Source organism: Ammospiza nelsoni, chromosome 1, assembly GCF_027579445.1.
Source record: "Ammospiza nelsoni isolate bAmmNel1 chromosome 1, bAmmNel1.pri, whole genome shotgun sequence".
NCBI classification, from domain to species: domain Eukaryota; kingdom Metazoa; phylum Chordata; class Aves; order Passeriformes; family Passerellidae; genus Ammospiza; species Ammospiza nelsoni.
This window is the reverse complement of record NC_080633.1, coordinates 79,893,708-79,909,878: the sequence shown is the minus strand read 5'-3', so window position 1 is coordinate 79,909,878 and position 16,171 is coordinate 79,893,708. Positions and strand designations below refer to the sequence as shown.

General features: G+C 38.6%; 1 protein-coding gene across 1 annotated transcript in view; it reads left to right on the top strand.

Annotated features, from left to right (window-relative positions):
* Window positions 1-16,171, top strand: part of TRIO (trio Rho guanine nucleotide exchange factor) — a 248,319-nt gene that overhangs the window by 168,279 nt on the left and 63,869 nt on the right. Inside the window, exons 31-34 of the mRNA XM_059485968.1 lie at window positions 37-138; window positions 2,163-2,305; window positions 2,898-2,997; window positions 11,060-11,303. Of these exons, the coding sequence (XP_059341951.1) occupies window positions 37-138; window positions 2,163-2,305; window positions 2,898-2,997; window positions 11,060-11,303 (589 nt within the window). The remainder of the gene's footprint in view (window positions 1-36; window positions 139-2,162; window positions 2,306-2,897; window positions 2,998-11,059; window positions 11,304-16,171) is intronic.

Genomic DNA, 16,171 nt, shown 5'->3' with positions numbered 1-16,171 from the left:
TTCTGTGTGGTCCTAACAACTTTTTCTTAATTCCAGACTTCCGAACTGGGTGTCACAGAACATGTAGAAGGAGACCCCTGCAAGTTTGCTCTGTGGGTTGGAAGGACACCAACTTCAGACAACAAAATTGTTCTCAAGGTAATTTTAGCAGATGTGCTTTTAGTCTATAGCAAGGCTTGTAGTTGCTGTTATTTGTTGGGAAAGTAAGGAATGATTTCCTGCTTTAGGAGGGGCGGCTGCTGACAAACAATTTTCTTTGGGTTTGCAGCAGTGGTGGTGTGTATATATCTAACTCATGTGGCCTGAGAGCAGAGGGGAATCTTTGCAGCCTACTGAAGAATTAGACAAACCTGCTTTCACAAATCATGGTAGGGAGAGGTTTGATCCCATGGACTTCCATAAGCTTGAAGACTTCAGCAATTAGCTGACAGGGAGCTGGTGTCACTAAGAAACGATAGCATCAGTGTTACCTTCCACACTCAGTCATCACTGCTTGTTGGCCATGCAGTTTTTCATGACCCATATTTTTATGCAGAAAACAAACACTGCAAAAGATTTTTATGTCTTTTGGGCTGCAAGTTTTTCTGAAGCTACTTGCCTTTGGATGAAGGTGCATGTAATTCCTATAAGTTTTGTGTCTGGGCAAGTTGCAGGTGTCAGCAGTGCTGTTTGCCTAGCTAGAAGAATGGCTAAATCTGTTTCCTGTGATTATGGTATGTAACCTGGGACTCCTTCTCAACTGAAGAACATGTTTTGTAAATACCACAAGCAGCTAGTGGGTAATCTTTCATGTTTTGAGGAGCTCTTTTGAGCTGAAACAAAGTTCATATTCCCATTTATAGATTAATGTACCTACTATTAAACTTGTTTGTGATTTCACATATATGCATAGCAAATACTCTTCCTTGTGAATTACAGACTAACAAAAGCTTACATTAGCTTTCTGGCAGCAGTGAAGGAATGCAAGGAAATTAAGTGTAACATTAATGCATATTAGATTTTCTTTCAGTTTTTAATGTTCCCATAATTTCAGAGACAGTGCTTTGCAGCTTGAAATGATCCTCCCAGGGCAGAACAGAATAAAAGGTTGTAATTAAGGATTCTTTACATAAGATCACTTTAAGGTGTTTCTGTTCCATGCTTTACTTAGTGCATATGATATTTAGAAAACTTTTATGATACATCAAGCTCTTCCACAATTTTGTGGACTTTGTTTGTTTATTCAGTTTTGAAAGCTGGAAACAAGCACTTCCTTACCTCATTGATATTAGAGGTAAATTCCATGAAAAACTAAATAAATGATTCTTTTAAAAGGTCGTGTTTATCTTCTTTTCCTAGATGTTTTTGTTTGTAAAAGACAAACAAAGTCCATCTGTTTCTTCAATTTTCTTCATCCCTTTAGAATTCCTGGTTATTATATATTTATAATATATTAAATATTTATAATATATTTGAAGCCAGTTATTTCAGGAGACAGCAATTAAGAGAAGTAGTATATAATTAAGGAAACTATATGTAATAATTTCTTTAGATCTGAAATAATATTTGTATTTAGTAGCATTTCAGGTGCAGGGTTAAATTGGGCTAAGCAATCAGATTACAAGTTGGGCAGGATATCAAGTAATTTCTGGAGTATTTAAAATAATAGATATGTTGCAGGCAGTAATTAGAATACAATCCCTAAATTAGCTTTCTGCCTCAAGATATGTATCAAAAACTAGGAAGAGTAATACATGAAACGTGTTGCAGTAAAAGTTAACTTCTTTGCCAGTAATAGTAGGTTATTATTCTTCCAAGTTAGAATTGACCTAAAATGTAGGATGAGTTTAAATTACCAGTATTCAAGGTGTTATTGCTGGAATTCATCTCATTCACATGAGATGCATACAGGGCTTTAGTCATCAAGTTAAAAAAGAAAACTCTGAATTAAGGTTAAAATATTTTTAAAATACCAATATTAATAATGTTGAGAGGTGTAAAGTAATGTTGGGGATTCAAAACAAGACAGCTAGAATTTCCTTTTCTCTGTTCAGGTTTTTCAGAAATTTTTCACAAAGTCATCTTTATGCGTTCCTCTTTGTGTTTATCAGCTGACTGTATGTGTGGATCTACTCAGCCATAATGGTCCTTTGTGGGGGTATTGTTTCTTTTGCATATCAAAGGCATCCAGTATAGAGAATAAACAGGACTGGATCAAACACATCCGGGAAGTGATACAAGAAAGGACTATTCATCTGAAAGGAGCATTGAAAGAGCCCATCCACATTCCCAAAACTGCACCAACAACAAAACAGAAAGGAAGAAGGTAAGTAGTATTTCAAATAATCAGAGATCTCTAAGTGTACAACAGTGCTCTTTCCTCTGTACTGTTGAATTTTGAATGCTTTTAAGTGAATTGGACAAAAGCAAGAGTCATTTTGTCTACTTTTATCTTATCATTCATTTACAGTTTCCTGCAGTGCTGAATTTGTTGAGATTTCTGCTCTGAACAGTCCCTGGCTTGTGTAAATGAGCCATTACAGAAGGGATTTGGAACAGGATCGTACATTTTAAAATTTTTGCAATTCTGCATTTGTTACTCAGGTCCTTTGTTTTTCTTTTATGAAGCTTGAAATGTGTCACCAACTGTCCTCCTCACTAGCTTTGGCTAAGTGACTGGGCAAGTGTGTTTCCATATTTCTGGCTCACTTGTTGTTGCCTTAATTCCACAGGATGTATACCTTGCAAATTAATCTCTTCTCTTACAGCAGAGAAGTAAGAGAGTATTAAGTACTGAGTATTTGATTCTTGCATCAGTGAATTTAGTGTCTGTTGCCACACTGGGAGTGTCTCACTTCCTTAACTAGCATGTTACAAACACAGTACCACTCTTGTAATGAGACCTGAATTCTTTGCAGGGATGGCGAGGACCTGGACAGTCAGGGAGATGGCAGCAGCCAGCCTGATACTATTTCAATTGCCTCACGAACCTCCCAGAACACGCTAGACAGTGATAAGGTAAGTTTCCTCGATATGCTCTGTGCTGAGAGCAGATGATTTGTCCCTTAGTGTGAATTAGCACCCAGGATTAGTCCTTAGTAACCTTCAGAGGAGAGGCATGGATATACTCAGTCTCTTAAAAATAGCTGTCGGCAATAGAGAAAATACCTTGATACCAGGGTCATGAAGAGATTATTTGTTCCAATTTGAAACCATTTTGGTCCCCTCTGTTCTGCAGTTTGCTCAAAGGTTTGACCCATTTTAAAATGAAAGTTTTATTTTCCATAAAATTTGATAGCAATGCACAGAATTTTTCTTGATGTTAATCTCAGCCTTCCTGAAAGCATACCATCTGCTTTTCATGTTGGCTTGAGGCTGGTGATCACCACAGATTTACAGTTGTAAAGGAAAAGTACTCTCCAGTGTTTATGGGTTAGGGAGTAGATTTTCACTTTCTGCATGAAAGCTGATGGAATTGTCCAGAAGTAACCCTCCAAACTGTCATTTTGTACTAGTGCTGGTGTTTCCTTTCCTCCGTCTCTGCCTGTAGATTCTGGCTGGGCTGTACCATAAGGGTACACAGCCAGAGTTTCCCCTGGGTGGAAGAAAGATAAGTGTCAAAAGAATAAAAAAGTTTCCAAAATGTGTGTGTTACTTGGAATTGAAACAAGTTTTTTTGGCAAGTGAGAAGTGTTAGGACCCTGGAGGGAGGTAGAGATGGATAATAAAAGTTTATCAAACAGAAGAATGAATTAAAACACTGACGATGCCTACCAAACTACTTTAAAGTTTGGCTAGGGATTTCTAGTCAGTTACCTCCTTGGGTAAAATTGTTCTGATGAGCCATTCAAAATATGCAGATAAATAACCAGTATTCTTCAGGGTAGGTAAATGAATAGGTTCTCAGAATAATATTTACACCACTTCCATCATCACCTAAACTCAGTGAGTTTTCTCTATTTTCACATGTTGCTCAAACTCTATGGTTTGATTTTTCCATATAGAGAAGCAGACAGGAGGAGGAAAATATTAGGTGCTTAGGTTGCTCTCATATTTGTCAAGAACAGCCTATGTTTTGACTCTCTGCATTTGTACTGAGGTTGGTCTGTAGTTTTGGTAGTGGCTTCTTCTAAAGATACCTGTGAGAACAACAGTTGGTTAGAGGAAGAAAAACTTTTTTGATGACTTTTGTTTTGCTCTTATTCTTAGCATTCTTACTTAACTATTTAGGGGTTTAAAAACATTGTTTTGTATGCTAGCAAACAGTTCTTAAGGGAAGAGTTGAGGTAACCTGTGACCCTCAGAGCAAGACATGCTCTCTGTGATTTCCCTGGTTGTTGGCTGAGACACCAGGCTGTGTTCACACAGGTTGGAGGTGATGCAGTCCATCCCTGCCATGCAGAGCCAACACCCTTCTGCTTGTGATGTTCACTAGGATGCATAGCATCATTGTCTCCTGATGCCCCTGACAGAAATATTTCATGCATAGTGTGAGAATTGCTGAGAAAGGTGGCCAAGCAGAATGCCCTCAGGATTGTTTTCCAGACTGACATGAGGAGGAGTCTTACCAACAACCTGTTCAACAGGAGGTAAAAGTTAAAAGGAAGAGGAATAGAAGGAAGGAAAAATGGAGAACACTTTTCAGTATTTTCTTGACAGGTTTTAGGTGTGATTAGTGACTGTAGTGTTGTATTTAAAGTATTTTTGAGATCTTGCATTTGTGCATAAAATTTTTGTTAGACTTTTCTTTGCCAAGAAAAGCAAGCTGATGATTGCCTGGAAGTTACTTGGGCTGTGTTGTATGTCCAAGGAAGCAATTTACTATGGTGCACTACTAAAAAGTGTGTGAATTAGCAGTGTAGCTTTGTTTGATGCTTCTATTGTATGCTTTGGTTTGCTAAATACATTGAGAAAATCTTTAATCTGTTTAAAAATACAAAATAAAAATTATTAATGAACAGTAACAAGAAAGTGGCCAGTGAAATCTGCAGGGTGTCTTAACACCATTGCCGAGTCTGAGGTAATCTCTCACATTGGATGTTGAAAATTCATTAGCTGCAGTCCACTTGGGGTTTAAAATCTACTCTGCCCTCTTAGCCTAGAAGCTTGAAGTGTGTGTGAATGTCTTATAGAAATGGAGTAAAACAGCTGTACAGATTTAAAGTGCCACTGATGTGGTTAGCCAAAGGAAGCAGTGGAACTCCTTGGTCAAATTTGGAGCAGGTGGCTAACTGAGATGGGATTCCAAACCAAGAAACATTAAAAATATCAAGCAATTAAAACCAGTAATAATTAAGTAGTAGAAATGTTTAGTGCTATATTACTTACTAAGCTCTTGTTGAACAGTTTTCTGTTCATGTGTATCTGTTATTGAGGTTGAGAGAAGACAAAAAATATTAAACACGTTACATTAATCAACAGCCAAGTAAAACCATTCTTTACTTCCTCCAATTATATGTTCAGACAGTTCATTCTTTTAAAATAAATGTTTTGATTAGAAGTGCTAAACTGTTATACAGGGAGTATATCAAGAATGAAATCCTTTATCCAAATGTCAATATTCTTTCTCACCTCCTCAGAGATATACTTTGAAAGAGCTGAAAATCCTTAACCATGATAATAAGTGGTTGAATATTGTCCAGATGAACTTCTTTCCTTGCATCCTGTTTTCTGACATAATTGTAATTGCCATAACAACAAAGAATAACTTTATGATTAGGGTTTTTCTTCTCCACCCTTGCTTTTTAGGGTAGAATTTTAACTTTTGATTGTTGGCTCCACTGTTGCAATGCTGCTTTTCAGTAATGACTGGGATGATGCAATAGACCATATGTTTATAAAGCTGACATTGACATCCTTCCCAGCCTCATGTCATCTGAAAACAGTGTTGGAAGGCAGAATTAGAATTCAGAATAATGTTGGCAATGGGAAAAATTAACTGGCAAAGTTCTGTGCTATTTAGTAGGAACACATTTGAGTTTATATGAATAGGTAGAAATAGTTAACTAATGAAAACTGAGAATTTGAAACAGTTTTTGAGAGGATGATTGAGAAGCTACAGAGGCTCACAAGATGTTTATTGTTTAGCTGTGTGATGCATCTGGGAGGGCAAGGAAAGCAACAATATATTGGCTTGTAGAAATGGGATGTTGAGGACACTAAGTCCTCATTGTTTACTCAGAACTCATAAGGCGTACATTAGATACTGTAATAACAATTGAGTTACAGTTTTGAGTACAGAATTTTGGAAAATCAATGGTCCATTGGAAGAATTCTGAGGGAAAGAGGAAAAAGGTTGATTAGAATCTCCTAAACCTAACTTACAGGGCAAGGTAAAAAATTGGGGCCAACAAGTCTAAAGGGAAAAAAACAGCAGGAGGAAGAACTTTAGATCTTCAACTGGGGAAAAAGGCTACTGCACAGAATTACTAAATAGTCTTTTACCTGTATTTTAAGTGGATGGGATGAAATTGAATGACTTATTAAAAAAAAGATTGCAATAATAATTTTTATGGGTATGAAAATATGAAAATGTGAAAACCTAGAACAGAGTAATTCTGAAGGCTGGGGAATCTCCATAACTGGATTTCAGTGAGAACAGTTTGGGTAAATGTTAAGGATTCACACAGATGTGGTCAATCATGCTATAGAGGATGGGAATGAAGTGGACTAGGTCATTTAAGATCCCTTTCTGGCTTTTTTTTTTTTATCATGGGGTGTATCTTCATATTGCAAGACATGCTAAATATTTCCATCAATAGCACTGACCCATCCTGAAGCATTGGAAGGTATAATGGCATCCAGGATGAAATACAGAATTTTTGAGAGAGGGATTGCTAGTCCATCAAAGCATCTCAGTTTTCTGCATGAGTGCTCTCTCATTGTACCCTTCTCAGTAAATATTTTGCCCTTCACCTTTCACAGCATTCCTTCTATTCACATTCTGTAGATGTGTAGCCAGTATTTTAGGTGGCTAATGGATAAAAGAGATTCTTGGACCATTCATTTGGCCTTTCATCAGCCTCATCTCATTTTTAACATTGTCTTTTGAACTTGATCCAGTGCATAGGAAATTAAATAGGGAGGCTGAGGAAACAGTGAAGGTCTGAAAAGGTTTTTTTCATGCTTTATTCAGTGATCTGGTAGAAACATGAAATAATCCAAACTAATATCTGAGAACATGAGAGACTTTCTGAAGAAGAATTGTCATAGATTGCTATCCTAAATAGTAGGAAATATGCTAGCTGCTGTGGGTGGTCAGTAGAGCAATATTTTATTTTTAAGAAATTGTCTTTTGTGCCCAGCTGGTAACACTTTGTATTACTGTCTATGTGAAGTTGTATTTCATTTTCATGCTTCTTTAAGCTTGTGTGTAGTTCTTTGAAAGACAGAAAAAAGACTGAAGCAGCAGGAGACTACCAAGTATTTAGTTCTGCCAGCTGAGTCTCCAGAAGAGAAAAGGCTCCAATCAGTAGAAAAAAATGTCAATAAAAAAAGCAGACATGGCTCTGAGCACACACCTCTTTTCAGAGTCGGAAACCAAGTCTGGACAGCTACCTGGTCAAAGCAAATTGCTCTTTATTTGAGGCAGAACTTTTGCTCCGTCCCATTTATTTTCTGCCAGAGTGCACTTATTTCCATTTTAAACAGGGATTAAAGATGTTTTTGTTTGAAATAATTGAGAAATCTTGTTAGCTTCTCTTTGCTTTCCTTTCTTCTTAATGTAAAATTATCATGAAGAATTAAATTTCATTTGCAGTCCTGAGAGGATGTTGTATGGCCTGATGTAAAGGCTCTTGAATATCTGGTCAGCCATGGTGCTTGCAGGTAGTGGTGGCAGATGGACTTAGTGTGGTGTCCCTGACTTGAGCAAACCTGTGCTAAGAATGTACTCAGTCGGTGCTCACATGTTTGTGTCGTTTGGTTTTTTCTTTCTCTCTACCAGAGACAGTGACTAAAAGGCCCCAGAGAGGTGAACATAGATAGTTAACATTAATTTCAGCAACTGCAAGGCACCATGTCCCATGATAAGCTGTTTAATTAAACCTTGTGCCTTTTTGTAATCTGCAGTTCTGTTTCTGTCTGGCTTTTGTGTCTCATCTCGTCTCTGTCTCTCCAGTTTCCATGTTTCAGACATAGCATCATTTATTTTTATCATGCGTGATTAATTCAGTTTACATAAAAGGTTTCTTGAGACGGATGGATGAAGTATATAAAGCCCTTGTTCAGCCTAAATTTGGATTTTGAGGGTTTGCAACTCTTTCCCCTTCAGTGCAAGTGAGTCTCCCAGTTTGTGCTGTGCCTCTCACTCTTCTCTGCAGCTAGCCTGGAGAGCCTTGCCAAAGCTGTCCAACAACAGCTGTTGAGCAACGCTCTTAATCACAGACACTCCCTGCTGTCCAACTGCATTTCATCAGTGTGAAGGATGAAACTGCTTTCACAAAGTGTGCTGTGGAGAGAAATTGAGCAATGAAACAAAGAGGATAGAAGTGTTTCCTAACCACTACTGTAGTAGGAAGAAAGAAGGGAAGTTAACCCAAAGGAAGGGAAAATTGGTAAATGCTTTTTTTGCCCAGCTCTCCAAAGTGCCATATGTGTATGCTGGCTACAGAAATAATTGGTTTTTGTGTCTTAGCAGTAGTGGAAAAGCTCTGCACTAAGTTGCATGTAACAGCATAGGTGCATGTTTGTGGATAGTGTGGACCTAACAACCCTGAACAAGAAGTGTCTTACATGCTATACTGAAATGTGAATGAGTATTGAATTTCAGTGGAACACTGGCCAGCTAGGATATCTGATTATGACATTATCTGAGAAACTAGGAATTTTGTGTACTTTGGCCATCTGACATGACCACTGACAACCTTCATTTGCTTTTTCATTTAGCTTAATATTGTATAAAATACTTAGAAAACATTAATCTGAGATCCTACTTTTTTTGTTTTATTAGGGGAAAGAAAAGAAAGAACAACTATATTACCAAAATATGTGGCCATTGCACGAGTCACAAAAAATATACCGCAATCTCTATTTGTAAGAAGTGAAGGGTCAGGAAAGCAAACAGAGCACCAAAGATATGCTCCTGGAGGTATTTAGGAGGAAATAAAAGGACGAGATGCAGTTTCTGGAAAGTTTCAGCTTGTTACTGTGCTTGCACTGGATGGGATATGGACTCCTGAGAAAAATTTGGTCTGCCCTGTACACCTTGTGAAGTCATACTTCATCAGCTTTTTTGTTAGTCCCCATCAGGCATACAGATGGTTTCAATTGTTTCTGATTTGGTCTGACAAAGGCTGTAACATAAATCAATACCAGAAAGCAAGGGAAAGTTCTTTACTTTTTCCCCTTTGCATAGCTTTGCATGGACTGAAAAAGGGAGTGTAAGGGAACAGGAAACATGTTTTAATGAGGGAGGAGGTTACATGTTTTGAAGGTGTGCCCCCCCTGTAATTTGTGTATTGGGGCTGTCTGAAGAGACAGGGTAGAAGCAATTTTTAGCCTGTATCTAAACAGGTACAACCTGATTTATCTTCCGTAAACACTAGATGTATGAGGGTTTTCTGCCCTTCTTGGCCCCAGCATTCCCTCAAGAAAACTTCTGCTCCTCTGTAAGCTCACATAAGCAATGCTAGCCAGTGAGATTAGCAGGCAGATGCCATGGGAAAGCTCTGGAGTTACTGCAGCCCATCTGCTTGGAGTTATGTTCTGTCATTTGTTGCAGACTTGAGGAAGAAAAGGTTGGAATTGTCCTTTGAGTCTTACTGGGATTTTGCTGCTTTTGTCATTTGCTCTGAAATTCTTGCTCAATAACAAATAGCATTTTCCTAGAAAAGTTTGTCCAGTACTGTTTCCATTCCAGGCTTGTAACGAAAGCTAATAAATAAGAAACAATGCAGTCTCTTATTTCCTATTTCTGAAGCTCATGGGATGTAGTTGGCAGCCATTAAATAGTCAAAAGCAACGTGGCAGGGTCTGTTCAGTGTGTTGGGGTGGCACTTGCTTCTAGATGTGATGCAGCTGGAACTCTCACAGGGTATTGGTCCTCCTTTGTCAGTGTAGAGCATTGCAAGGTTACCTCAGTGAGCTGAAGGAGTTTACTTGGTTCAAAATTACTGAATTCACAGAAGTTGAATACCAGCTGAGATCTGGTATGAATGGTGCACTGAAGCAGCCAGAGCTATAGCAATGCTTGCACATGAAAAACTGAAGTAGCCTGGAATGCTGTTGCCGTAAGGAAGAAGGAATTCTAGGACTGCTTGCATAAGTTGGATGGGTGCTTTGGCACTGAGCAATCTTGGGAACTTTGCAAAGTTCTGATAATAATTTTCATTTCACATCAAAGCAGATGTAACAATTAAAGAGAGGAAACTAAAGCTTAGGCAAAGTTATTCTAATGAACTGTTTTGAAGAGGGGGAGGAAAACCCTAAGCTTGCATGATTTTAATTCAAGTTTGTGCAGTTTTATTTGGGGAAACCAACAAAAATGTGAAAGTTGTAAGCCTGTGTGAATTTTCTGTTAAACAGTTAAGTATTTGTGAATGTTTTGTGAATAACTTTACGCTGACTTTTACCATTGTGTATGATGTGTCCTGGACAATTTTGTGACCTGTGTGTAAACTGCGAGTAGGGTGGGAATAAGGCAGTAAGCTCATTTGAAAAAACTACCTATTTCTCTCTTGAATTTGAAAGATAACAAAGCTCATGGGTGACTGTATTTAGTAGTATCTGACCTTTTTTTTGCTAATTATCACCTATAAAATATATTCAGAAGCGACTGCTACTTCAGCTTTTGGGATACGGAGCAGTCTAGCAAGAAAAGCTGCTTAAATCCTCCGCCCAGCACTGTCACAAGCAGTGTGCTTTGAACGATAGGCAGAGACAAGCAGGGTTAGAAATCTGTTCTAAAACGCCAGAACTGCCTGATTTTGAGACGCTCTCTTCTTGATGTGGAAAGTCCCAGAAGCCTGCTATCTCATCCAAAATACAAATCCTGCCAGGAGTCCTAAATAGGTACCGGTGCGTGACGGAGGGTTTGATAACGAGCGCTCATGCGGCTTCTCCTTGTTCTCTCCCCTGGCAGCTGTCTGGTGGGTGCGAGCTGACGGTGGTGATCCACGACTTCACCGCCTGCAACAGCAACGAGCTGACCATCCGCCGCGGGCAGACCGTGGAGGTCCTGGAGAGGCCCCATGACAAGCCCGACTGGTGCCTGGTGCGCACCACGGATCGCTCCCCGGCTGCGGAAGGCCTGGTGCCCTGCGGCTCCCTGTGCATCGCCCATTCTCGCAGCAGCATGGAGATGGAGGGCATTTTTAACCACAAAGGTAAGGAGTGAAGGGCACAAAGCCTAGGCATCAGCAGCGTGGTGTGACTGTGTTCGCAGGGGTCTTAGGATGAGGGAGGAGATGAGGATCTGACTCCATGTTTCAGAAGGCTTGATTTATTATTTTATTATATATATTATATTAAAACTATACTAAAAGAAGAAAGGAATTCATCAGGAGGCTAGCTAAGAATAGAAAAAGAAAGAATGATAACAAAGGCTTGTGGCTCAAACTCCCTGTCCGAGCCAGCTGACTGTGATTGGCCATTAATTAGAAACAACCACATGAGACCAGTCACAGATGCACCTGTTGCATTCCACAGCAGCAGATAACGATTGTTTACATTTTGTTCCTGAGGCCTCTCAGCTTCTCAGGAGAAGAAATCCTAAGGAAAGGATTTTTCAGAAAATATCATGGCTACAGCGTGGGGTTTGGGTCACGGACAGTGCCATGCATATGGCAGCTTTGGTGTTCTGCACTGCCTTCTTTTCAGCAACCACTTTGTCTTTTCCAAGAACAAGCAGTTGGCAGTTCTCAGCATGAAGGGAGAACGTGGCTGAAGATAGGGAAGAGGTTTAAGCAAATTATATCTTGGTGAAGAGTCATATATCATATTAGATCAAGCTGCGGTGATAGGAAAATCTGTACCTGAGAAGTGCTGAAAGTGGGGAGGGAAGAAAATCTCTCTCTGGCATGGATTATCAATGTTTCCTGAGAAACCCTGCAGTAAGAAGTCATGCTGTTTCAGCAATGGAAAAGGTAAATACACTTCTCCATATGCCCTGGCACACGAATTGTTTGTTTGGACTTCTGTGTTTTATTTTACTGAGCTTTACAGAGAAGCACTGGCACACTTTTTCCCAGAGCATCTCTGCAGTCTTACTGTGGTTTTTTTTCAGATGCATGAAAGAATATTCCCCTGAAGGGTGCAAGAAAAATCTGATGATTTTTGAAAGGTTTTAGGGTTTTAGTGTACTCTAATCTTTTGCCTCTGTAAACTATCCAGGCTCAAAAAGTAGATTATTATTAGAGAAAATGCTTGCTTGCCTCGTTTGCACCTACTTGAGTTTGCAGGCTGTGAACAGGAAAAAAAAAAGTGAACTTACAAAAAAAGAGGAGGGGAAAAAACCAGAAAAATAGTTCATTAGAAGACATTTCATCACATGCTATGGGAAAGATGCATTTCAAAGAGTTTCTTATTGCAGGTAATAAGGTTATCAGACAAGTGATGTTGGGGAAGACTTGTCTTCCACATAAATGTAACCACAATTTTTTGAATTATTCAGTCCATTCCAGCTATTACATTTTTTTTCCCCATTTTTTTAAGACATTGTATAAATATACTTGACTAAAACAGGGGTGAGTCTGTGTTTCTTACATTAGGGACAGACACAGCAGGAGCTTCCTGAATGCAGGGTGATTGGGGGCTGGGGGGGAGTTTGAAGGATCGAGCTGTGTAATTGTAGTAGTCTTTTGTCATTTTGTGTCCTACAGTAATTTGGATAGGGAACGCTTGCAGATGTTCTGATGATAAAATTGGAAAATATAGTTGAGTAACACTAAAACTTTTTTCTTCTTGGACTAGGGGGTGAAATATGGATTTTTTTTTAACACTCACAAGAACTGATAAATTCAATTTCCTTTGGAGCTTAGGGACTTCACCTTTGAATGCAGAGAATTTTATGAGGAGAGGCAGATTGTACTGGACTATATGTACATAATATGAAATACCTTGAACCTGTCAGAATCCCAAGGGACAGACAGAGCTGGTTTTGTGTTTGAGAAGTTACAAAAGTAACTTCTTTAATCAAATCAGTGGACATGACCTGTATTCCTTTTTTTTTCTTCAGAGTTTGTTTAGGGAAAATGGGGCAGAGCGTTTCAGAGATACTTTACTTTGTTTAACATGGTGCTTTGAAGTAAAGAGCATTAATTAATTATATTAATCACGGACACTGAAGAAAAAGAGAAAGCCCTTGCTAGAATGAGCATAATTTGCAGGGTTGAATGCAGCCTCAGAAGTGCCTTCTGTCCCTGCCACAGGCTTCCTGCGGGATGTTATGGAATGCCATCCTAATCCCAACTGATAAGAAGCAGCTGCTGATTGTGTATTCCCACATTGCTGGGTGTCAGGCTTTAGGAGATGGATGTTTCATTTGTAAAGTTTCCCCTGCGTGTGACTGAAGGGAGTGTGAACTGCCTTGAACATGCAAGCTGTTACATAATGTTAAGTAGTCTGGAGGGGGAAAAAGGGGTAGACAAGGCACTTGAAACCACTGGATTTGTTTCACTTTGGTCCCAGCTTAATATTTCTATTGTTTGAAATAGATTGATAGTCTTCATTTCACTGAAGGATTATAAAAATTAGGCAAAACCAGTGGAATGCTCTGATTTTATTTTTCCCCCCATAGTGAAAAGTACCTCAGACAATCCCACAAACCAATTATTCATTCTCAAGTGCTGCATTTGATTAAATAAAGCATCAGGGAGTATGCTAATCAGAAGAATGGAAAAACAATTAGATGATCTTCTCAGAATTGTTCATTGTGGGTATTGATTGAGATATGAATTCCTAAAAAACACTACTAATCCTCTAACAAAGAACAAGTGAGTGACTTAGATAATTTTAAGTTAGTCCATGCTCTTGGCTGGATAATTTTTCATGTCCTCCCTAGATTTCTAGTACTTTATTAAGTACCTTCAGTCTTTACAATAGAGATTTTAATTTCCTTTTTTGACAATAATTCAGTAAAACTTTTAGAGTTTTTGAGAGATTCAACAAATTAGGATTTTATTTTGTCTGAAAATACATGTCCTGTGTGAGGCTCACAGTGTCAGCATCAAGCCTGAGTAATTCTGTACAGTTCATGGACTGTGAGTCTGGAATTTTTACATGTCTGACACAACAAGTTCTTGGGAGAGGCTGAGGGAAAGAGAGGGTTTATGTATTGCAGAGGAAAGGAGGAGGTGATCACCATCAGAAGTGGTGGGGTTGGCTACTTGGGTGTAGACTGCTTAGGCTGTACTGATGGCATGCTGAAGAGTTTTGTACTCCTTCAGTATCTATGGACCCTACAGTTTTGATCTTCTCAACAGTGTTTATCAGTAGCACCACTTGGCAACAAAACAGGAAAAAAAAAAGAAAGAAAAAAAAAGCTGCAGCATATCAGAGGTGAAATGAGCTTCAAAGTTTTGAAATAGCAAACTTCTTGTAATTGACAGCTGGTTCTTATGGTGTGTCAAACCACATTTCATCCCTGAGTACAGAAATGTTGGGTGATACTGAATACCTTAAATAATCTCAAATTATTATCCAAAGTAGGAAAACATGCATGATTATTAAAGAAGCAAATATGATCAGTGAAGCCTATTTCTAACAGTTGATTTGGCCATTCCTTGTCTGTCCACACATTATCTATCAACCATGAAAGGTAATGTTGTTTTATTCTCAGCCTCAAAAATGACCCTCATCAATCGCCTACAAGTGTAGATATTGCTTCTTCCCTTAAGAATGTGTATTATTGAAGTCATCTAATCATTTAATGAATGGATTAAAAAATACATTTATAATATCTTCCATCTCTAAAATTTTATGGTAGTTAAGGTAATAAACACTTTGTTAAGAATATGAGGAAAGCATTGCCCAGAAAAGATATTCACTACATGAATAGTAACTTAGGGGGAGAGTTGATTGTGAGTTCCTGACCTCTTGCTTGCTCTGCTGGACATCAAATCTATTTTTGCAAGTTATTTGGGTCATTCAGTCAATTTGATGTGCAGGTCACATATGAATACATTTTAAAAAAACAACTAAATCCCTTTTATAATAGGGGGAAAAGAGAAACAAGGGAGTAGTGAAGAGGCTGCATAACAGTTGGTGCACTCTACAAAAATAAATCACTAGCTCTGGAAGAACATGTTTTTCACAAGTAATGCATAAGGCAACATTTTTTTTGTAATGATTTCCCACATGTTTTTGGGTGTGGGGGAGAAAGATCATTCCTGTTGTTTTATTTGGTGCTTCTCTGTTTTTTAACATGGGTTTCTTTTCCTTCTAGGGTACATGCTATTTAATGAGTGCAGTCCTCTTTCTTTTCTTTTCAGGGCATTTACATTGCCACAGAGCTTTGGGTAAAGGGCAGGGGACAGGATTCAGTGTAATGAAAATGAACATGCAAGCTCAGAAAAATTGGCAGCTATTTAAAATAGTTTGTGAAATCTTGCCTGTTTAGATCACAAGTTTACTGTCTTTTCCAAATCTGTGACTACTTCTGAAGAATTTGTGATAGTGCATCATACCCATTCTGTTGTAGCTACTATTTGGAGAGATACAAAGGCTGCAACAAGCCATTGATTATGAGGCTTACATTAATGTCTCCTTTAAGTTACAAAATTCTGGAGGGACCATGTCTAGTTACCAATTCACATTACTGTCTGTTTCAAAACTTGACCACAGAAGTCTTTTGTTTACCTGAAGGTACAGTGTTTGCCTGTTTTACACCATCACATAATGCAGGAATCTGTATAGGTTGGTTCAAATCTGAGAGGTAGATGATGTCTCAGTAACACGGTGCCAAACCACACACAGTTCATGTACTGCCTTTTGATTTTGCTCTGAGGATGCCGTCCTGACTGCAGCCATAAACACAGAAATGAGGTCCCTCTCAAATAATCTTGAAATAATAAGGCAGATCAGATGCCTTTGCAAGACAAAGGTTGACAATTTGTTCAAATTACTGTGGAGTAAGCCATTTTCTATATCTGCAAGATGGGAAGGACTGATGTAGGGCAGGTGTCAGAGCTCTTCTTGAATTGCTTTAGGGACTCTCTGTTCAAGAATTAAGGAAGACAGAAATTGTGTGGGTGAC